This window comes from Notamacropus eugenii, chromosome 4 (assembly GCF_028372415.1).
Source record: "Notamacropus eugenii isolate mMacEug1 chromosome 4, mMacEug1.pri_v2, whole genome shotgun sequence".
Classification (NCBI taxonomy): domain Eukaryota; kingdom Metazoa; phylum Chordata; class Mammalia; order Diprotodontia; family Macropodidae; genus Notamacropus; species Notamacropus eugenii.
Window position 1 is genome coordinate 174,782,275 of NC_092875.1, and position 24,206 is coordinate 174,806,480.

At 34.6% G+C, this 24,206-nt stretch overlaps 1 protein-coding gene across 7 annotated transcripts in view; it reads left to right on the forward strand.

The window, feature by feature from the left end:
- CDYL (chromodomain Y like) overlaps nucleotides 1-24,206 on the forward strand; it is a 175,078-nt gene that overhangs the window by 145,146 nt on the left and 5,726 nt on the right. For all 7 annotated transcript variants that reach the window (XM_072603716.1, XM_072603714.1, XM_072603712.1 and 4 more), the window contains 3 exons: nucleotides 9,687-9,934; nucleotides 11,273-11,445; nucleotides 17,325-17,535. In XM_072603716.1, the coding sequence (XP_072459817.1) occupies nucleotides 9,701-9,934; nucleotides 11,273-11,445; nucleotides 17,325-17,535 (618 nt within the window). In that variant the 5' untranslated portion in view covers nucleotides 9,687-9,700. The remainder of the gene's footprint in view (nucleotides 1-9,686; nucleotides 9,935-11,272; nucleotides 11,446-17,324; nucleotides 17,536-24,206) is intronic.

Genomic DNA, 24,206 nt, shown 5'->3' on the forward strand with positions numbered 1-24,206 from the left:
CTGTGTAGTCATTAGATGAACCTAGATGGTCAGTAGCTATGCATTTCTTTTTAACCATAGCATTCCATAAAGCAAAGAAGCCTTCTGTGGTGGGATTTTGGGAGAGCTGGTTACATCTTAATACCCAGAGGATCCAACTTAACCCCACAGATAGGAAGAGAGGATAGAAATAAGAATTTATTAAGAGCCTCCTCTGTGCCAGGCACTGTGCTAAACACTTCGCAAATATTTCATTTGATCCTCTCAGTTACCCTAGGAGGATGGATACTTTTATTATCCACATTTTACAGATGGGGAAACTAAAACAGCCAGTGTCTATGACTGCATTTGAGCTTATGTCCAAGAGACTCCAGGCTCAGCATACTATTTGTTATATTTTAGCTGCCTTTAGGCCTCATTTACTCATTTCCTTCTCTTAATCTTTTACTCTATTTATCCTGTATATGATTTGTACGTATTTGTCTTCTTTTTCTCTTCCCCATTAAAACACCACCCAACTGCCTGAGGATAGTGTCACAAATACCCAAGTAAAGCTCTAAAAATATACTAAAATGAACAATAAAAAAGTAAACAAAGAGTATAAGCTCTTATTCTAGTCCAGGACTATGAGAGTCCTATAGAACCACAGAACAGAACTAAGCTACAAAAGGTGGAAAGTCAGGTGCAAAGCACAATATTGCCCCACATGCAGAGAAATGAAGTCAGTGGTCTATGAGGCAAAGCTTGAGTCGAGTTTCAACCACTCCTTTGACATGATCAGGGTTAGATCAGTATATAGGAATCCTCTCACTCACCCCATAAAACTAGTAGATAGGGCCCAGCCCTGCTTTCAGTTAACTCAGACCTGAACAAAGAAGAGGGCAGGAATTCGTTTTTGCCACTGAGTTCAGAATCAAGCAGACCCTATTCAGGCCAAGCTCTGTTACAGCTTGACCTGTAATAACAGAGCTGGACCCAAGCATAAACTCCCAATCCGGAAACTGAGGCTGGAGATGAATAAATTGAGAAGCCCAGTAACCCAAAAGAGAGAGTAAATGCACAATTCAAAATAAAAGAATGAATATCTTAGCTCCAAGGGCTAGTTGAATTCGGAAGGAATGAAGTAGGAGATAAAAAATGAACTCTTTAGAATTAAGCATTACATAAGAAACCCTTTGAAAATTATCATGGGCCAAAAAAGAAAAGTATTCCATGGAACTGTAAGAAATACATTTTTAAAAAAGAAAAGAAAAAAATCATAACACTGAAAAATATAGCAGAAAACATAAGATACACAGTATTGGAAACAGTCAACATGGAAAACCAGTTATAAACAACCACGAAAAGAAAATTGGATACCATATTTCATGAAGTCATAAACTGACACTGCCCAGACCTTTTAGAAAGTTCAAAGTGAAATTAAAAAGATTCTGCCTATGATCTCTTGAAACTGAAAAACTAAGCCTCCCAACAACATGACAGCCAAAATCCAGAGCTTCTAGGTAAGGAGGTAAAAGCAAGCAGCCCAAAGAAGTCTATAAACTAAGGAACTGCAGTAAGCATCACACAAAACTTGATAGCAACTACTTTCAAGAAGAGGCAAGATTGGAGTAAGATGTTTCAGAAGCAGTACAATAAAGGACTATTATTGAGAATAATGGTCTACAAAACTGAGTATAATCCTAGTGGGCAGAAGGGAAGATTGACCTTTAACGAAATAAATCATATCCAAACATTCCTGATTTAAAAGATTGAAATTTGAATGGACACTTTGAAATGGAAACACAGAAGATAAAAAAAAAACATAGAAACATACACAATTTGGTCATTTGGAAAAGACTGAGTAGGAATTGATTACATGTTAAATAAAGATTGAAGTAACAGGTGCCCTCTTAGATCCTTAATGTCTTCAAGGATCATAAAGTTAAATTAAATAAGATAAATCTTCTAAAGGTGGTTTTATTCATTTGTTTTAATTTGGTTGTTTTTTTACTTTTGGAAAAAAAGAAGCTTTAAAGGGGTCTTTATTGGGGAAGAAGTATGAACTTATTTTCTTATGTACTAGAGTTTGAAGAATATACCAACTTGGAGAAAACTGAGGGGAAAACAGATTTTTATGGAACATCATTTTCTTCGGAATTGTACAAAGGAAAGCATAATATATTTATACAAATACTTAAATATACACACATACAAAAGAATACTGTACAAATACATTTAACTCAGTGGGGTAATAGGGGTTTAAAGGAGGGATAGGTGAACAAGAACTCATAAACAAAACAAACTCCAGTACTGGAGGGATGATGTAGAGATTAAAATTAAGAATCAAAATCCTGTTTGGTGTGTTAAAGCAGGAGATCAAAAATATCACATCATTTATAGATTCCAGCTGTTAGGCAAAAACCTCTCATACCATACTGTTCATCATACAAATGGAAGAGGGGGAACCAGAGTGTTATGACCAAGGAAAATGTGCCATTGCCAATCATGCGATGAGCTCTCCTATACGATAGAAGATAAAGTTATTTACAAGAAATATACTTTTTAAAGTTTATATATATGCATATATATGTACACACACAGGAATATGTATATCTAAAGACTTGAATTAAAACTACGGGATTACAAGGATTTAGGTTTTTGGTTCAACATCCTCCATACGTCCTTCTGCAATTAAAAAGTTCTGCCAATTGGAATAATTATAAAAGTTGTGAGAATAGATTTTTTCCTCATTTCTTACACAACAGTATTCATCACAGTCATATAACAAAACTTATTCAGCCATTCCTGAATTGATGGGCAACTCCCTTACTTTGTCAGTTTTTGTTAGAGCCTAGCAGTAGTATAGTAGTAAATTAAACGGCACACACTATATAGTCATTTTGTGTGTATCATTCCAAATTGCTTTTCAGAATGGCTATACCTCTTCACAGGTTCACTAACAGTGCGTCAATGTGCATATAGTTCCACAGCCATTCCAATATTTATCTTTTTGTTTTGTTTTGTTTTTACTACTTTGGGTGTGGTGGAATCTCAATTGTTTTGTCATTCTTCTCACTAATAACACTTTAGAGCATTTTTTTTTTCAAATGGTTAAAGTGAGCCTAGGTTTTTTTCTATTGAGAACTAAATGCTCATATCTTTAGGCCACTGATAAATTTCAGAATGGCTCTTACCACGAGTTTGAATCTCTTTATATATCTTAGCAATGAGGCTTTTTTCAGAGAAACTTTCTACAAAAAAATATTTTCCCTGTTGTATCCCTTTTAATCTTAGCTTTTTTGGATTTGTTCATGCAAAAACTTTTTAATTTTACATAGTTACATCTATTTTATCTTGTGAGCATCTCTATCTTGTTCAGTCATAGAAGTTTTCTTCTATTAATAGATCTGACTAGCAATTATTTTTGTGTTTCTCTAGCATATGCTGTAACCTTTTGTATTTAGGTGATTATACCTATTTCGATCTTAGATTGGCACAAAGTATGAGTTGTTCTAAATCTAACACCTTTAATTCACACAAAAATTTCTTAGCATTTTTTTGTCACTCATTGAGTCCTTATCCCTGTAGCTAGGGTCTTTGTGTTTATTAAATGCTAGGATACTAGATACATTTATTTGTATATTGTATAGCTAATATTTTTTACTGATGTATCTGTTTAACCAGTAGCAAATTGTTTTGGTAATTACTGATTTCTAGTCACTTTTTGAAATTTGGTACTGCTAGACCTCTTCTATTCCCATTTCTTGTCATTATTTCCCTTAAGATTCAGTTGTTGATCCTGAAAAACGAGAATTGGACTAAAAAAATTGACATAGCAACCCCATTTCCTAAGGAACTCTCAGTCACCACAAGAAGTTGAAAACTTTGAAACTCTAGCTATTAAATCACTTGATTTCTTAGTCCAGTGAAAAGAAGTAATAGCGAAGTACAGTGTTGGTTAAAAATATAAATTCTTTAGGAAAATTTTACAGAGAATAGTGAAATAGTAGGTTATGTTGCTCTTAAATATCATGTGAAGCCTTAGAATCAAACATTTGCAGAAAACTTTGAAAGGTACTCAGAGAGGCTTGGCCTTCCCAACCATATTTATAAATGGAAAAGATTTGGTCAGATTTTCATGAGGAAATCTCTCCATCAAAGGAGCGTAACTGAACACCTCTAAACATGAGGTAGTAGAAATGTTGCTTTAAAAAATAAAAAAAACTTACAAGAAGAAAACTGGGTTACTCTAATTGCACACATGGAATGGTCTTTCTGGAAGTAATTCCATTTTCAACGTACTGAGAAAGCACTTCCCAATATACATGAGAAAGAAATGATACACATTTTGAACATTTTGAAAAATCATGCAGATTTTCACAGTCAAGGATATACAAACCTAACATGCCTATATTGTCATCTCTACCAAATCTTTATGTGGATAATGGAAATTCTGTTTTTATAAAGGTATAAGAAAAGTTGAGACAGATTTTTTATGGTATGTTCTCCAGCAGACATCTTTTGTAAAGTCATTTAAAGTCCTTTTCCACAGATAAGTAAATTTAAGGCTCAAAAATCAAGTAACTAATGGGGTCAAGCAACTAAAAGTGTCAGAGCCAATATATCCAAACCAAGGCTTCCCAACACCCAAGTCTAATGCTCTGTATGTTACCTAGGTCTCACAGTGTTTTCAAAAAGCATTTCATTGAACTGTGTATAGGGATCACAAGATCACATGGATCCTGTATTCTTAATGATGTGCATACATACTGTCTCCAGTTCAGAATGCAACCTTTCAGTAGGGTCTACTCAACATGGTGAAATCTTTTCTCACTTTATTTTGACATTACAGACATTACAAGCACATCAGAATACATGGGTCCATAGGTCATTCCTCACCGCCTTCATGTGAACAGTTGCATCTTTTTTCTTTCACATTTCTTTAGTTTTCATAATTACTTATGCCCATGTGTTTCTCCATTTCCTTAGATGACAAGTCTTATTCTTACAGTATTGTGGTATCTCATGATTTGTAGCCATATTCTAATATAAGCAGAATGTAAGTACTTAAAAATAAGCCTTTTTTCCAGATTGAAGTTGAGGTAATTTAAGGATCTATGCAGTTTCCTAGAAGCAGTCTAGTCTGCTGTCATCCTCCTTTTTAATGCTGTCTTCCTTCATTCGTTTGAAGTGCCTATTCAAGAAATGTGTACTGATGGATGATTTGCCCTCCAAATGAATATTATAATCTATAAAAATGGCATTCTTCACCCACTTGCTTTTGCCTGTATCCATAATTAGCCACAGTTACTTTGAGTTGTGATTCTCATCCAGGAAGTTCTACAAGCCAAGATTGCATGGTAGAAGGACAGACCTGCTGTGGCTGCCCCATAATGTACCTGTAAAAATGACTGTAAACAAAATCTAGAGCAGCAGAAGCCACAAAATGAAGGAGTGAAACAGATTTCCAGCCCAGCATTGGCCACGCGGTGTGTCAGGGATAGGACTGGAGCAGTCTTCAGGGCACAGAATCATAGGCAACAGCTGTGGTTCCCAGATTTCTCAAACCAAAAACACCAAAGACAGCTTCAGAGGTCAGTTCGAAAGCTCTTTCACCTGAGTAAGAAGAGAGCAGGGTCTGGCCTCAGCCCCTGCAGCACAGCTTCCATTTTTGGAATTGGGGGAATGGAACCATTGATCTGGATCTCAGTACTGAGTGGCAGCCCTGGGGTGAAGAGGAGCACTGGCATGGTGGACCTGGTGGAGGCTCTGGAGAAGGAAGTCTACTCACAGATCCTGGGCAGAGAAGCTTGTGATTGCTTCCAGAGCAGAACACAGGCCAGGAGAGGAATAACTCCTCTCCCTTGATTGTGCCACCTTGGAGGAACTGAGAACTTGCAGGTCCCTAAAGTATATCCTCCACTTGACAAAAGACTCAGAAGTCAAGAGACTAGGAAAATGCCCAGAAAGGGGGGGAAAATATGACTATAGAAAGTTACTTTCTTGGTGAACAGGTATTTTCTTCCATCCTTTTGGATGAGGAAGAATAAAGCATATCATCAGAGGAAGACAGCAAAGTCAAGGCTTTTGCATCCAAAACCTCCAAAAAAAAATACGCAATGGTCTCAGGCCATGGAAGAGCTCAAAAAGGATTTTGAAAATCAAGTAAGAAAAGTGGAGGAAAAATTGGGAAGAGAAATGAGAGCAATGCAAGAAAATCCTGAAAAGCAAGTCAACAGCTTGCTAAAGGAGACCCAAAAAATGCTAGAGAAAATAACACATTTAAAAATAGACTAACTGAAATGGCAAAAGAGGTCCAAAAATCCAGTGAGGAGAAGAATGTTTTAAAAAGCAGAATTAGGCAAATGGAAAAGGAGTTTCAAAAGCTCTTTGAGGAAAATAGTTTCTTAAAAATTAGAATGGAGCAGTTGGAAGCTAATGACTTTATGAGAAACCAAGGAATTACAAAACAAAACCAAAAGAATGAAAAAATAGAAGACTGTGAAATATCTCATTGGAGAAACAACTGACCTAGAAAATAGATCCAGGAGAGACAATTTAAAAATTATGGGACTACCTAAAAGCCGTTATCAAAAAAAAGAGCCTGGACATCATCTTTCATGAAATCACCAAGGAAAACTGCCCTGATACTCTAGAACCATAGTGTAAAGTAAATACTGAAAGAATGCACTGAAGAATTTCTACAATGTTTAGTGCTTGAAATATCCTAGCTCAGTGTCCTCCACAAACAGGCAAGTCTGTAAGTACTCATAATTTATAGGGAATACTCTACTGACTAGGCCTCTACCCTAGTTTGCCTCCAGTACCATGGCAAATGCCCAGCCAAGATAAATCTCCCAGTTTTATGCCTTTCCTGATACCAGTGAGCCTCTTGCCATTAAACAGCAATTTTTCTTCTAGGCATATAAAAATTACATAAGATTTCTACTAAGATGTGACAAATAATTTTATTCAGTTCTCTGATTACAAATACTACAAAGAGCCTAAAACAGAAACAAACGCTTATCTGTGGTATATGCTACTGTCAGAAAGGAAGTCCACTACAGCTTAGAACATGGAAGAGAATTTTCTTAGACAGTGAGGTATAATTCTGTTACAAATGATAGTAAGTTGTAACATACTACTAAAAAGAATTTAGAATTAGAAATTGTCAGGTATATTTATACCACGTCAGTGTTTCATAAACACAAGGTCACAAATTACTAAAAGAGAGGAAGTCTGTATTGCAAAACATTGGGAATTTATTTTGCTTTACTATACATATTTGGGGTTTTTTTTAAGTTTTGTTTTTCTTATTTTCTGAAACTGAGGAGATAGAAGAAAAAAATAAATTTTTGTTTGTTGAAAAAGATAAAATTTAACTTAACAATAAAACAGTGGTAAAGCTCACAGAGAGTATAGTATACATCTAGCCTCATCTGTAAAGTACAGATTATAAAAGTACCTCCCTCCCAGGTTTGCCTTGAGGCTCAAATGAGATAATAAATGTGTAAGGTACTTTGGAAATCTTACATTATTATATAAATACTAGCTGCTGTTACTGTCATCTTAGACTAGGTACCATAGAACCGTAAAATGGATCTTCAACCTAAATATAAAAGGGTCACATCATAACAATTGAGAGAGTATGAAAGAGTATTGGTAGGTTCTTTCAGATCTATTATTAAGAAGAGGTTTCTTAATCAGCAGGTTATAAGAGATCATCAAAGATAAAATAGACAATTTAGATTAAACAAAATGGAAATACTTTTACATGACCCGAATGCATGCAGAAAGGAAACTCATTTGGAGGAAAAGTTGTCCGATTTCTCTCATTCAACTCCCATCTGCATTCAAAGAAGTCTGATACCCAAGAGAAGCCAATGATTGGTGGTAGATTGGTAGCTGACCTTCAGTCTGGGAGGTCACATTCAAGAACCACTTCAGACGTTTACTCTGTGTGTGATGCTGTCAAAGCCACTTAAGTCTTAATGCTGTAAGGAACTCCTGAAGTTTTAGAAAACATGTACCCGTCTATATTGATAAAAGGAGTTTACTCACCCTTGGGTTTCTTGTACCAATGAAATAGCAAATATAGTGCCTATTATCCAAGACAGAAAAAGAATTGAAACTAAGATCAAGAGGTATTGTATATAAATAAAGAAGAAATTTCAGTGATCAAACAATATGTATATATGGGGATTCAAATCTGTGATAATAGATAACATGTAAATTAGCAGCTTGTTCACCTCATGTAGCAAATTCACAAAGATGACTGAATAGTCAGTGTCGGAACAGTTATGATAGATGGAGTCAAAATAATCAGGAGTGATGTAAAGGGGGGTGGGTGAAATTAGTGTCTCTCACAGAACAGTTAAGTAATTTGTCAATAAAAATTATTGTATTACGAGTAATAATATGTTAAATTAAACTTAGGAAATAACTTGTTACAGAATAAACAGAACCAAGAGTACAGTGACTATAGCAATGTAAATGAAGTTGTGATTAAGAGACATCTCAATTTGAATTGATAATAATAAATTTTTTATTCCAAAGAAGAGCAAATGGTAACTCAAGTTCCTTCTGTTAGTAGGAGGTAGAGCACAAACTGTATAATGTTTTATGTGTTGTCTGATTGGTGTGCTTTGTTGGGCATTTATTTTTCACTGTTTATCTTTATATGGAAGGATACGTTTTGAGTGGAGAATGTCAGTAAGTGGGTTAAGTTGGTGGAGGGTAGTAGAAGTGTTTGTTTTGTGTTATCTTTAATCAAAATAAGCGGGGGGAGTGGCAAATGCCTGGAAATGTAGGTGGGCTCATCATTCAATGAAAGCAAAGAATTAGTAGATGACTTCCTTTCAAGATATCTCTCAGAGAAGGCCCCTAACACTTGGGTAGAGCGCTAGTGAAGAGGAGCAAAAGTTTTTTGAGAACACTAGGATGGATTGAACATCTGTACTAGTGGAAGTAGTTCACATATCCATGAGATTATAAATCCTCCAAAATAGTTTTTACATAGCTCTTTAATGTTTGCACAGCTTTTGAATATGTCTGTTCTCACTTTGATCATTAGCAATCTTGTGACATAGGTACTATTTTTTTCAGACTGTTGAGACAGATTCAGAGAGATTTTGATTCACCCATGCATGGTATTATAGCTAGTTATTGCTACAGGCATATTTTTTAAATTACAGTAGTCCAGTAGTGGAGTACACTGTTTTGAAAGTTATTGAAAGTTGGGCAAACATTTTTCAGTGTGGTTATAGAGGTATTTTTGTATTAGGAGAAAGATCAGATTAGATAACACAAGATAACTTTTAACTATTCCATAAATTAAAAGTGTTCATAAGTAAATCCTTTTCTCTACTTGTCACAGCTAGGATGCTTTCCCTTCAGAAGTCCTTTTCCTTTTTAACTTAGGTCTCAAATTTTGCTACTTTTACTTTTGTTTTTGTTTTTAAGAAAAGGAAAATAATGAAGTGAATTTCCTTTTGTTTCATGTCTTGTACTTTGAATCTTTGCCATTGTATTTTCTAGGAAAACATAGGTCTTGAACATTGAAACAATGATTTTTAAATAATTTATTTTTATTTTAGTTTATTAATCTAAAAATATTTACTTTAATCTGTTGAGAATTTTTAAGTAAACTTTCTCATTGAAGTTAGACATGAATCTTACTCATCTTGGATGCCATTGAATGCTTAATAATTTTAAAAACATTGCAGGTACCTCTGCCCTTATGGATACATTAGCAGCCAATGGAACAACCAACATACAGACATCTGTTACAGCCAGTAAAAGGAGGTTTATTGAAGACAGAAGAGACCAGCCTTTTGACAAAAGACTGCGTTTTAGTGTGAGACAAACTGAAAGTGCTTACAGATACAGAGACATTGTGGTTAGAAAACAGGATGGTTTCACCCATATCTTATTATCAACAAAATCATCAGAAAATAATTCATTAAACCCAGAGGTAAGTTTTCCTTATTTGGAGTCTGATTATTCAGTCTGCTATCCATCTTGTCTTCCTTCTTTGTTCAGAAGATAGGCAACTTTTTTCAGTATCTTCTGTCCTAGTCAAGTTTATTTGTGGGGAGTAGGGAAGATGTTAAAATGAATGAGATTTGGAGATCATTTATCCACGTGTTAGCTATTCAGTATTTGGGCTTGTTAAAATGGCTTTGGACTACTATGGCTGCACTTTCAGTTTTTAAAGACCTGCTGTGATGTTTAACTACAGAACTCCCCCAAGATGATTAACGCTGACACTTTCTACAAGCTAAACTTAGTAAAGATTTGAAAAGGAAAAAAAAACAGTTCAGTAAAACCAACCAACACCAAGTATATAGCATCCCAGCTCTGCAGTGAATGGAAGGAGATGCATTTTCTCCTCTCTGCACCCGAACCAGTATAGTTTCCTTTTATAGTTCCTTCATTCAAATTATTTTAGACATGTATATTGTTTTTCTGGTTCTGCTTCATTATCAGTTCATATGGATTTTCCCCTCTTTTTCTGAATTCGTTATTTTCATCATTTTCAGTTACAGCAGTAACCCAATAAATTCACATACCACAGTTTGTTTAGACTTTCTCTAGTCACTTGTTACTTATTTGGTTTATAGTTATTTTGTTATATAAAAAAAAAGTTGCTACAATGAATATTTTCTGTATATATGAGACCTTTCTGTTTCTGACCTCCTTGTGGTATATGTGGCCAGTAACAGGATTTCTCAAAGAGTATAAGTCATTCCTACTCTGTCTTTCATCCCGTGGAGATTTAGCGCTTACACTCTTTACTTCAGCATAGATACCTGTTAAGCATTTTTAAATAGTTGTCTGCCTTTCTAAAATTAAACTCCTAAGGTGATAAATTATACTAAATAATTGAATTATTTTGATTCATATCCTATGTTTGGTGATTTCAGTGAATGGAACTTGAAGTTGCTTCTGTGCACTGGTTGCATATGCCACCTGCTGACCAAAATACAGAAATGCCAAATGAATATTAAAAATGCATTATCTGCTAGGTGTCATCCTGAATAAATCAGTGCCCAGTGTTACTGCTAGGTGATTTTGAGGACTTATATTTCTGACCCATACACTTTTTTGTGAATATAATTTGACATTTTCTCTCACTTATGGAAAATGAGAAATTTTAAAAAATCATCCTGACCAGTTTTAATGTTTGTTGGTGTTTGCAGTTTGCTTGTACCATTTTATCTTTTCACCATTTAAATTTTTGAGAGCCTTTCTTGTTTCTGTGAAAGAGAGCTAGAGTTTCACTTCAAGTTTTACTTGACTCTCTTAAAAGGTAATGAAGGAGGTCCAGAGTGCACTGAATACAGCTGCTGCTGATGACAGTAAACTTGTGCTACTCAGTGCAGTTGGGAGTGTCTTCTGCTGTGGTCTTGATTTTATTTATTTTATTCGGCGTTTAACAGATGATAGAAAAAGAGAAAGCACTAAGATGGCAGAAGCTATCAGGTATGTGTTATAAGCTAGTTTTTCCCTTCTTATATTCTGTTGTAAAGTATCCTTTCAGTATCAAACCTTGTAAATAAAATAGAAGTATTGTTGCAGTTTGTTGCTTGTACATGATATAAAAACACACTGGTAATAAAAATAATTAAGTTGGCAGGCTTATTGACCCACCAACATGTAGTCCCTTTTTATTAGTCATGGATGAACAAGTGGGGTTCCTTTTGAGGTATTTGTCCTTACAGAGTCTATGATTCTGACAGAGGGTCTGACTTCAAGACTATGTTACACCCAAGTAAGGGAAAAGAAACCACTTTTGTAATCAGAAGACTCTGTGAGCTCCACTTGTAGCTCTGTCATTTCCTATGTAACTTTATGCAAGTCATTTCATATCTTGACCTGAATTTCTTCATGTCAAATGAAAGACCCTCTGATCAAAAATCCCTTCCATCTCTGAAATATATGAGCTTATGTGTAGTGCACAGAGCAATGCTTCCACAAAAAAGTATTTTTGTTATGATGGGTGTTTTTTTTTTTTGTCTTCTACATAAAAATGTAAAAAGTTGCTGTTGGGTTCTGTAGAGACATTTGTTTAATTCTTAGGGCAAGGCTACTCTTCCGGTAACATTTTAAATTGTGTACTTTACATTTCACTTTACTGTTAGAGTAAAGTTAAAGACTTTTTTTTTTAAACCAGCATAATCACAGTGATTTTGATAGACCATGGTCCTTAATGATTTTTTAAACAACCTCTTATATTCTTTGTATTTATTTCTGTTATTTCTTTTTGCAAATCATATATTGTAATAAATTATTTTAAAGAACAAATAGACCAACACATTGGGATTTTTCCTAATTCTGGAGCTGCTATTTTGGATTTTATTTAGTAAGAATAAAAGATTGTGTAATTTAGCTGGATTTCAATTAATTACCTAGAGAGTTCCTGTCATTTTAAAGGAACTACTAATTCATTCCTAGTTTTATTTGGTTTTCCTAATACCATATAATAATAATAATTTTTTTCCACAAGCTATAGATTTTTAAAATTTTCTTTATGTTAAAGAAAATATTTTTATTGAAAATAAGATATCAAATTAATTTCAGTCATTATCCAAGGAGCTTCTTATTTTTCTACTAGAATTAACCTTTTAAGACAAAGGACTTCTCCACTGATCTTGCTTTTTCTTTGTATCTCTTTTATTTTTTCCCCAATTACATATTAAAACCACTTTTAAACTTTTTTTTAAAATAGTTTTGAGTTCCAAATTCTATCCCTCCCTCTTCTTTCTCCCTGAGACAGTAAACAAATACGGTTTATACTTGTGCATCATTAGAGTTCATGTAAAAAAATTTTGAGTTCCAGATTTTCTCCCTCATCTCCCCATTCCCTAAGACAGCAAACAGCTTGATATGGGTTACATTTTCAGTCATACAAAACATAGGGCTGTAATTAGTCATGTTGTAAAAGAAAACATGAACCCAAAATGGAAGGAAACGTGGGATAAAAAATACAGATAGTGAAAGCTTTAATCTGCATTCAGATTGCATCAGTTCTTTCTTTGCAAGTAGATACCATTTTTCCTCATAAATCCTCTAGAATTGTCCTGGATCATTGTATTGCTATTACGGTGTACAGGATTTTCCTGGTTCTGCTCATCTCATTTTTGCATTGGTTAATATAAGTCTTGCCAGGTTTTTCTGAAATCTGTGTGCTCAACATTTCTTAGACCATAGTAACATTCCATTACATTCGCATTCCACAACTTGTTCAGTCATTTCCCAATTGTTGAAAATCCCCTTGATTTCTAATTCTTTGCCACCACAAAAAAAAACTGCTATAAATGTTTTTGTACAAATAGGTCCTTTTCCCTATATTTGATCTCTTTAGGATACAGACCTAGATCATATATCCAGGTACAGACCTAGATCAGAGGGTATGCACAGTTTTATAACCCTCTAGCAGTAATGTATTACTATCTCAGTTTTCCCACATCCTCTCCAACATTGCTCATTTTCCTTTTCTGTCATATTAGCCAATCTGACAGGTATGAGGTGTTACCCCAGAGTTGTTTTAGTATGCACTTCTCTAATTAGTAGTAATAAAAAGCATTTTTCCATATGATTAGCATAGATAGTTTTGATATCTTCATCTGAAAACTGCTTCTTTATATACTTTGATCATTTATCAGTTGGGGAATAACTTGTATTCTTATAAATTTGAAATCATGTAGCATTTTACTTGAGATTGAAGCCAGATTTGAAAGAATTTAATCCAGGTTTCCTGGCTATAGTCAAATTTTCGTCACAGTCAGCATTTTCATCTGCTTTCCTCCCTGAAAAATTAAAGCTTAGGATTCAGGGCTTTATACACCTTTTCTCATAACATCACAGGTCTTATATGAAACTGTACCCTTTTCCTTTTTTTTTTTTTTTCAGCTTGGATATAGTTACTCATCTCAGTCCTCGCATTCGTTTTACTGCCTAGATGCAGCCCTCTCCAACATGCTGTTTGGCTGTTGGTGGTTGTGATGACATAAGGTCTGGTGATCTAAAAAGCAGGAAAAGACAGGTGAAAGAGAGGGTTAGATATGAAGATATGAACCTTCCTGGTTTATAAATTAGGATTTTTTTTTAAATCATAGAAGCATCACAACAAAATCTATCTGTATGTAGAAATTAATATTGGGTTGGGTTTTTTTGGGTGGGGGTTGTTTTTTTTGTTTTGTTTTGTTTTGCAAAATTAGCCAGCTTCTTTTAATGAATTTATTTTAATAAACTAAATTTTTTAAATAGAGGTCAGTCTTGCTAAATGAAAGATTAATTTTATATGTTTGCTTTTAAGTCCTAGAAGTAGGTATCAGTTAAACTAGACTAACTTGACCTTTCAGCCTGTTCATTTGCATTTAAATTAATTTTATATGTGTAGTGTTGTATTATAAACACCTAAGGAAGTCTCTGCTATCCTATGTTATTTTTAGTTTTGTCACTTTAGTAGGCTAACATTATGTTTTCATGTGAATACAGGTGTCTTGAACAGTTAAGGCAGTACATTTTTATCATTTTAAATGTTTTTGGAAAGAAAGCCCAATTAATGTTACTGAAATACTAAATTTTAAAATTGTATGGTCAGGAGTTTTTAAACCTGAGTGGCTATTTGAGCCTTGCTTTTATTTTTAATTCTCCTGAGATACTAGAGAAATCCTCATTAATTTGGAGGGATTTTTGTACAGATGAAATAACTAACATTTAACCCATGTACTACATTTTAACCAATGTAAGCATATATATTTTCAAGGTGAAGTAACTTTTAAAAATTATTCTCCCTTTTCCTTGTGTTCTCTGAAAGCAAATCTTATGAGCATGAAAGCTATAGTTTTGAATATGTTCTTATTTGAGGTCAACCTCCTTTGCTTTTCATGTGGAATAGTAAAAATCTCCTAATCCACCAGGTTCCCACTTCACAAGTCTTCCTGACATCCAGAAGTTGCCTACTATACTGCCATGTTATTTTGACCTGATTAGATTTTGCTTAACTAATTAATGATTATTTTGACTACTGTATTTATTGGTGTCATCTTATGACCACAAATGGATATGTTGGGCTTTCTGACCCTAAGAAGAAATCAGGTTTTCCTACCAATGTTTTCTCATCTTTTCAGAAATAACTCCCTGTTTGATATAAAGTTTTCTATCATATTTGAAAAGCAGAAGTTGACTATTTGGCAAGAAAATACAATTCACTTCCAAGAAATTCTTTAATCATGTTAAAATTCAGGTTTTACAGATGTAAAAAAAAAAAAAGACAAATTAACCATCTTTTTTATCCTTATATGGGTAAAGAAAAAATTCTGTGCTTATAATTGTCTGAAAATTTCTCTGATGCTGTTGAGTTGCACTGCTAATTTTGATAAGACCTTTTATCTTACACAATCTACAATTTTGGCAGCTGCTGCCTCAAGAGTAATAGAGCGTAGGGAATTTATTTCTATATGTCATTGACCCATAATACTCAAGAGGTTTTAGAACAGAGTAGCTTAATGAAAGTTGTGTGTACTTATCTCAAGAGTCTGTTTAAAAGGTTGTCTAACTCTTTATAGCATTAAAATCTAGTGTGTGATCTTTCAGACAATGCCTCAGGCCCTCTCATTTAGGCGTTCTTACTGCAGACTCATGTATTTAAGTAAGTCTCATTGCATGAAGAGGTCCTGAAAAACTGGTGTGGAAATAAAACCCAAGGCTTTTGGGTTTTGGTGTGCGGTGCCTTTGGAAAGAAACAGCTGTAGCCAGGGAGACTTGTAATAGAACTATATCCAGAAATGCCTCTTTCCCATTTGTCTTTGCCCTTTTCCCAAAAAAATCATAAATCAAGAAAAGACAAATCTTTAGGGCTTTCATTGCCACTAACAATTAATAATCAATATTCCTAGATTATATAAAGTATCCATCTTGTTTTTTTCTTATAGATGATCCTTATGTTGTTTATTGAAATGCTCTTGTATGGAGTGGTCCATGTGTCTTAATTTGAGTGCTCTTGCCTAATTTTAGAATCCAAGGTAAAAAGCACAGTTTTATAATTTGATACAGAACCAAATTGCACTGAAAAAGGCATCTTTTATATTTGGGGTATTTGTAATTCTTTTCCCTACCCTACTAGTAGATCATACAAAGAAAAATAATTCCCTAGATTAATACCAGGGTCTTATAATTTCATACTGCTAACATTCATCTGTATTATTATATAATCCCCAGAACTTACTCATTTGAAAATTGAGTTTATATTAATGATTCCAGAAGGATGCTATGATGTACAATGATAAGGGACATAAATTGAACCATGATGTTATGTATCAAGAGATAAAATTCTAAAAGTTTATGTTGAGATTAAAGAAATTAAACCTCTTTATAAATCTTCTCCCTCCCTCCCCCCAAAAAAAGCAGAAAATTTGGAATGACAATAATCTTTGAAAATACCAAATTCATGATTTTCTTGTGACAGGGCTAACATTTGTGTGAGCTATGGAAAGATTGCGTATCTTGAGCACAGGTTAATTTACTGCCCAGAGCTTTGGTTAGCATTATTACATTCCTTCTTGTTGAAAGAACAGACAAAAGAAACATGCTTTTTTGTATGCAAATCCTCTTATAAGATGGCATATCTGTCTTCGTTATTTGCATGCTATGATCCGCAGGGTCAAGAAGATTGGGATGCAACTGAACAATCTTATTTTAAATCCTCACTCTTCCAGTGAAGCGTTTCTTGGTTTTTAGGCTTCGTGTGAATGACTCCCCATTTTCTGGACTCCTACATCCTTTAATATGACATGTTATACTACAGTGTAGCATAATCCATGCCATACAGTGGTTCTGTGTGGTCTCTTAACTTGGTTGTTAGCTTTTTAAGGACTCCTTAAGTCTTCATAATATGTATGTTTTACTATGTCTAAAACTGTACTAAGCACTTGGGCCCTCAAGAAATATTTCTTGCCACAGTCTGAACTAGTACCATGATATGTTTCTCCATTTCATTCCCCCAGTAGCATTGCCTTCAGAATTTCCAACGTAAAATATGTTTTTAGACTAGCTTGTAGACAGGACTATGGAAATAGATATCCAATCTCTTTGCAAGCTCAGCTTCCCACAAATACCAAGACTTCCATTGAATATCACTTTCATCTTCATTATACTGTTACAAGTTTTGTATTGTATTACAGTTTTAAGCATTTTATTAAATGTTAAATAGTGCTGTACCTTAGATTCTTAAAAAATATATATATTCAGCTGTTCATAAAATTATCATTAATGTAGTTTTTTGTTTCTAAAAGACAAAACACTAAGTAACATTCTTTTTCTCTTTTTTCTATCTTCCCACCCTCTACTCCCTTAAGAAACTTTGTAAATACCTTTATACAGTTTAAGAAGCCCATCATTGTAGCAGTAAATGGCCCTGCCATTGGACTTGGAGCATCCATATTGCCTCTTTGTGATGTAGTTTGGGCTAATGAAAAGGCTTGGTTTCAAACACCATATACTACATTTGGACAGAGTCCAGATGGATGTTCATCACTTATGTTCCCAAAGATAATGGGACTGGCATCTGTGAGTATCTTTATTTTATTATGCCTCTGAAAAATCATGTGATAATATTCAGTTTGGTTACCTAATTAAAGTAGAGAGTGTTATGATCCTCACTGTTTCTTTCTGTGGGTGTGGGCATCATTTTGTGATCACTATTAGTTTTTTTCTCCCATAAATAATTGAAATATTTCAGTTCATTGAACATTTCTATGATCCCTTAGCATGCTGGCCCTGTCATCATTCTGTGGTTTGATAACACCATCACTTTTAGAAGCATTTGGTTTTACATAGGAATGACAGACAAAACAGTGTGAGGGGTTTGTTTTTGTTTTTGTTTTTTTTATTGGTGCTGTCTGCTTTTCTTAAATCTCAAACTTTCTTGTAGGAATTGAGAATTTAGCTAAATTATACTGAAAGAGAAAAGGAAAGTGCCCTTACTGATAAGTAGTGATAAGACATTTTTAAGCCAGATGTTACGTCTATTTTTCTATTTTAAAACTAATTTCATTGATTTGGGGAACTCTCCATGAAGAACCACTAGTACCAGTGCAGACTGCTAATTGTTCTGCCACTTTTTATCTGGGAAAGTACCTGAGGAACAAACAAACTGAGAGATAAGCTGACTTGCCCCAAAGTAGGACTTAAGTTGTCCTTATTTCCAGCTCGGTCAAAGATGTGCCCCAAAACTAGCTGTTCTCACCTAAAATTTTCTAAGCAAAAGGTATTATACAAAAAAATTATACAAGTCCTACAAAATCACGTGTTTCTGTCCCCTTCTTTCATCTTTTAACTACTCCTTGTTATTCTCTATTCAACTTATCAACTCTTTTGAATATCTTGAGAAAATATGAACTGCTTTTGATTTTATCTCCTCTACTTATGAAGAAACTTGGAAGCTACATTCCAGCAAGTGAGAAAGGTAGTGATAGATAGAAGGAAAAAATTAAAGGAGTTAGTTATTCTTTTCCTTTACTTCTTAGGTGATAAACCAAAGTTATCAGATAATGCTTATCTCACCCAGTGCCTCAAGTATTCTTTTCTAGTATTATCCATCTTTGATGATGAAATCAAGTTTCATCTAAGTTATAAATTATTGAAAAGTGCTAATTGTTTGTTTTCAAATTAGCTGAGATATTTTATAGATATTATACTTTTATAGATTTGCTCACTGGAAATAGAAAAGCTCACTCTGAGATATTTTTTGAATAAACACAATTAAATCTTTTAAATTTTTTTTTTTTTACATTTTTATTTTGAGTTCCAAATTCTGTCCTCCCTGAGATCCATTTCTAATGGAATATACTTCTTAATTTGCCTGCCTACATTTACTAAAATATACACACACCATAGATATCCTTGTAAATTTACACATGTAGATTTCATAATATATCTTTATAGTTTTTTACACTGAAAAACAGTAACACTTTTATAATATCTTTACATTTGATTGATAAAAGCAAAGGGTATTATATTATACTTTTTTTTATTGTTAAACAGCCTCTTTGTCCTTTGGGTTAGTCATGTTAAAATTATGCAGGATTTAGTCAGTCAGACTACTAGCATGTATTGGGGCAGCTAGGTGGCAGAATAGATAGAATACTGCACCTGGAGTCAGAAGTATCTTTACCAAGAAAATCCCAAATATACTAGAATACGATGAAAGCAAAAATAGTACCTACTCTCAAGGAACTTACAATCTTAAAGGGGATTGGGGATAATCAAGATACATACAGAATAAATTGAGAGTTCACTCAGGAAACATTAAATTAAGGCCTAGAAAAGACCACTTGCACAGGAAGAGACTTTAGCTGAGTCTTAAGGAAGTCAAGGAATCTGTATACTACCATTAGGAAAGAAAGCATTCCTGTATATGGGGGAGACCAGCTAGTGCAAGCACTCATGGTCAGTAGGTGGAATGTTGCATACTAGGAACAGCAAGGAAAGCAATGTCAACTGAATTCATTGAGGCAGTGACTGGAAATATAGGAAAGGGCCGGATTATTTAGGACTTTAAAAGCCACATAGCAACAGTTAGATGGTACAATAGAGCACTAGCCCTGAAGTCAAGAAGACCATGAGTTCAAATGTGGCAAAATACACTTACTGACTGTGTGACATTCTTCTCCCTCACACCCCTATCCCCTAAAAAAAGGCAAAACCAGATTTTATATTTGATCTTGGAGGTGAGAAGGGAACCATTAGAATTTATTGAATAGGATGGTGATATCAGACCTGTGTTTCAGTTGATTGGTTTGACAGCTAAATAAAGAGGATGCAGTGGAGTAAAGACTTCAAATGGAGGCCAACCAGAAAGCTGTTGCTGTGTGTTTCCTATCTAAGGTGATGAATGTTCCTACATTAGTGTAGCCATGATGTCAGAGGAGAGGAGATGTAAATGAGAAATGCTACAAAGGTGGAAAAGACAAGACTTGACCATTAATTGGATATAGTGGGTGGAAGAGAACAAGGAATCACGGCTGACACTTAGATTGCAACCCTAGATGACTGCAAGGATGTTGATAATTATGACCATAATAAGGAAATTAGAAACATAGGATGGTTTGTGGGGAAAGATAATGATTTCTCTTTTAGATTATGTGAGTTTAAGATGTATATGTATCTAATAGGCAATTGTAGGTTTGAGACTGGAAGTTGGGAGGGAAGTTAAGGTGAGACAAGTAACTTTTAAGAGTCAACTGCTTATAAGTAAACTCTCCTACATGAATGTAATTCATGACACAAATTCCTGTGTCAGAAGAAATGAGGCATATAGAAAAGCATGGAAAGATTTACATGAAACTGATGCAAAATGAAGTATGCATAGAAAGTAACCCAGAAAAACCAGTGACTACAACATAAATATAAAGATCATGAAATTATAAAAGAGGATGGGGGTGGTGGCATAGAAGCAGAACCTACTTGAGTTCTCCCCCCAAAACCTCTCAAAATACTTGTAAAAAACGACTAAACAAATTCTAGAGCAGCAGAGGCCACAAAATGACCAACTGAAGCAAATTTCCAGCCTAAGACAATCTGGAAGGTTGATAGGATCTATCACACCAGGCAGAGCTGGAGCAGGCCTTAGGGGACTGAATTGCTGGCAGCTGCAGCAGTTCCTAGACTTCTCTACCCACAAACAAAGACAGCTTCTATGGTGAGTGGGAAGGGTCTCTTTCCTGACTGAGAGAGGAGCATGGTCAGATGATGGCAACCTGTCAAAGTGGCAGTTGCTTCTGGAGCCCTCCACTTAACAAAGAGCTCAAAAATCAAGTAAATGGCTAGGGAAATGAGCAAACAGAAAAAAAACAGACTATAGATTCTTACTTTCTCTGTGAAAAACATATTTTCTTATGTCATTAGTGACAAGATCAAAAGATACAAGCAGAAAAAGACGACAAAGTCAAGGCTCCTGCATCCAAAGCCTCTGAGAAAGATATGGATTGGTCTTAGGTCATGGAAGAGCTCAAAAAAGATGTTAAAAATCAAGTAAGAGAAGTAGAGGAAAAATTGGGAAGAGAAATAAGAGTGATGCAAGAAAATCATGAAAAACAAGTCAACAGCTTGCTAAAGGAGAACCAAAAAAATGCTGAAGAAAATACTTTTAAAATTAGACTAACCCAAATGGCAAAAGATGTCCAAAAAAGCCAGTGAGGAGAACAGTGCCTTCAAAAGCAAAATGGGCCAAATGGAAAAAGAAGTCCAAAAGCTCACTGAAGAAACTAATTCCTTCAAAATTAGAATGGAGCAAATGGAAGCTAATGACTTTATGAGAAATCAAGAAATTATAAAACAAAACCAAAAGAATGAAAAAAGTAGAAGATAACGTGAAGTATCTCATTGGGAAAACAAACTAGAAAATGGATCCACAATAATTTAAAAATTATTGAACATGACTGAAAGCCATCATCAAAAAGAGAGCCTAGACATCATCTTTCAAGAAATTATCAAGCGAAACTGCCCTGATACTCTAGAACCAGAGAGTAAAATAGAAATGGAAAAAATCCACAGATCACCTCCTGAAAAAGATCCCAAAAGGAAAATGCCTAGGAATATTATGGTAGCCAAATGCCAGAATTCCTAGGCCAAAGAGAAAACATTGCAAGCAGCCGGAAAGGAACAAGTCAAGTATTGTGGAAACACAATCAGGATAACACAGGATTTAGCAGCTTCTGCACTAAGGAATCAGAGGGCTTGGAATATGATATTCCAGAGATCAAAGGAGCTAGGATTAAAACCAAGAGTCACCTACCCAGCAAAACTGAGTATAATACTTAGTGGGAAAAATAGAATTTCAATGAAATAGGGGACTTCCAGGCGTTCTTGTTGAAAAGACCAGAGCTGAATGGAAAATTTGACTTCAAAATGCAAGAATCTAGAGAAATATGAAAAGATAAAAAGGCAAGAGAAGCCATAAGGGGCTCATTAAAGCTGAACTGTTTACATTCCTACATGAAAAGATGATACTTGTAACTCATGACACCTTTCTCAGTATTAGGGTAGTTGGAGGGAATGTACGTGTGTGTGTAGATATATATACGTATATGTGCTAATGTATATTTGTATATACATAATATATAAGTATACATATATATATATATATATATGATGGGTATATATGTATATAACCTGAGAGAACACAAAATGACCTGAATATGAAGGGATGATATCTAAAAATAAAATTAAGTATTGAGAGGAATGTCATAGGAGAAAGAGAGAGGTAGAATGTGTAGTAAATCATCTCACATAAAGAGGCAAGAAAGAGCTTTTACAGTGGAGGGGAAGAGGGGGAAGGTGAGAAGGAATAAGTGAGCCTTCCTTTCATTGGATTTAGCTTCAAGAGGGAATAACATTCACACTCAATTGGGCATAGAAGTTTATCTTACCCTACAGGGAAGCAGCAAGTAAGGGAATAAGAGAGAGGGGATTATAGAAGGGATGACAGGTTAGGGGAAGGGGTAATAGGAAGGAAACACTTTTGTAGGGGGACAAGTCAAAGGAGAGAATAGAATAAATGGAGGGTGGGGCAGGATAGAGGAAAATGTAGTTAGTCTTATATTACAAAGCTGTTATGGAAGTGTTTTGCATGACTGCACATGTAGTCAAATCTATGTCAAATTGCTTGCCTTCTCAGTGGGGAGGGAGAGAATGTGGAAGTCAAAACTTTAAAAATGAATGTAAAAATTGTTTTTACAAGCAGCTAAAAAATCAGATATATAGTCACTGGGTTATTAAAAAAATCTATCTTGCCCTACAGGAAAATAGAAGGAAAGGTGATGGTGGCAGTGGGCCCAGGAGATGATAGAAGAAAGGACATATTGGAAGAAAGGATGATCAGAATACATGCAGAATACATACAGAATATAGGGCTGGTAGAAGAAAATTTGAAAATTCAAAATTTTGTGGAAATGAATGTTGACAACAAATTATATTTATTTAGAAAAAAAAGAGTAAAAGGAAATGTAAAATTGTCAAGAATAAGCATTGCTTCAAAGAAAAAATGTGAAAAATATCCCCTGCCTCCACTCCACTGCTTTGCATATGTGAGGGGGTCACAGATGTAGTTGTCCATATTTTATGCATATTGGACATATTTTCTGACTTTTTCAAATTATTGATCCATTTTGCTGATCTCTTTTTTTCCTTTTAAACCATTTGTTATATGGAATGACTTTCTGGGAACGGAAGGAAAAAGAATGTAGGGAGAAATTGTGGTGATATAAAAAACAAAAGTTATCAATAAAAATTATCTTCAAAAAAGCAAAAAGAATCGATTGCATAGAGATGATAAACTGTGGGAGGTGATGAAATCACCAAGTGGAATAGTATAAAGAAAGCTCAGGAGAGAACCTTTGGCTGCTACCCATAGTTTTCAGATGTTATCTAGATAAAGTTCCAGTAAAAGAGACAGAAAAGTAGCTATCAGACATATTTCAGAATCCCTGTAAGCAACTCTTAACAAAGCCATAAAGCTAGGTGTATGTTCACCAGAAATGTTCATCATTTTTATGCAGGGTGTCTTGCATTGGGTCAAAATTGAAGAATTTCCTAGAGATGACACCTCCCAGCCCACCCCCATTCTCCTGTTTGTACATGACATGATTCTGATTACCTTGAGTTCAAGAGCATTATAAGGCTGTCTCAGTGAGATCCTTGGTGCCTCAGAAGAGACTGGTTTGTTAGTAGAGTCAAAACAAAATAGATAGAAAATATCTTTGCACTTAGTCAATCCATTTGTTTGATTCATCATTTTGTGTATTGGGTATTTAAGATGAACAGTAAGATTTGGGTCTACACTTGAATATAAGGAAGAGAATGGGATGGATGGCATTTGTAATATTCCACAGTATTTTCACTAACCCTAATTTTACCCTTGGGACAAAATCTACAGGTTTTTGTTTTAGGTTTGTTTGGTTTTTTAAAAACAAATAAAATGATTTGTGGTTGAAAGTCTTAGAATAGTACAGTGTCAAAGAAATCAAGAGTCTTTGGTGACTTTAGGGCAATGGAGATGCAGGTAGGCTACAGCATATTTCCAGTGATTGCCTGCAGGTGAACAGTATTGTAGTGAATAAGAAATTGTAATCCATATAGACTGCTCATTTAGGAAGAGAAGGCTATAAAAAAAAAATGGACAGCCCAAATTCCATGCTGATTTTCATATAAATTTTTTTTAAAAAGTCTACAGGAAGGTG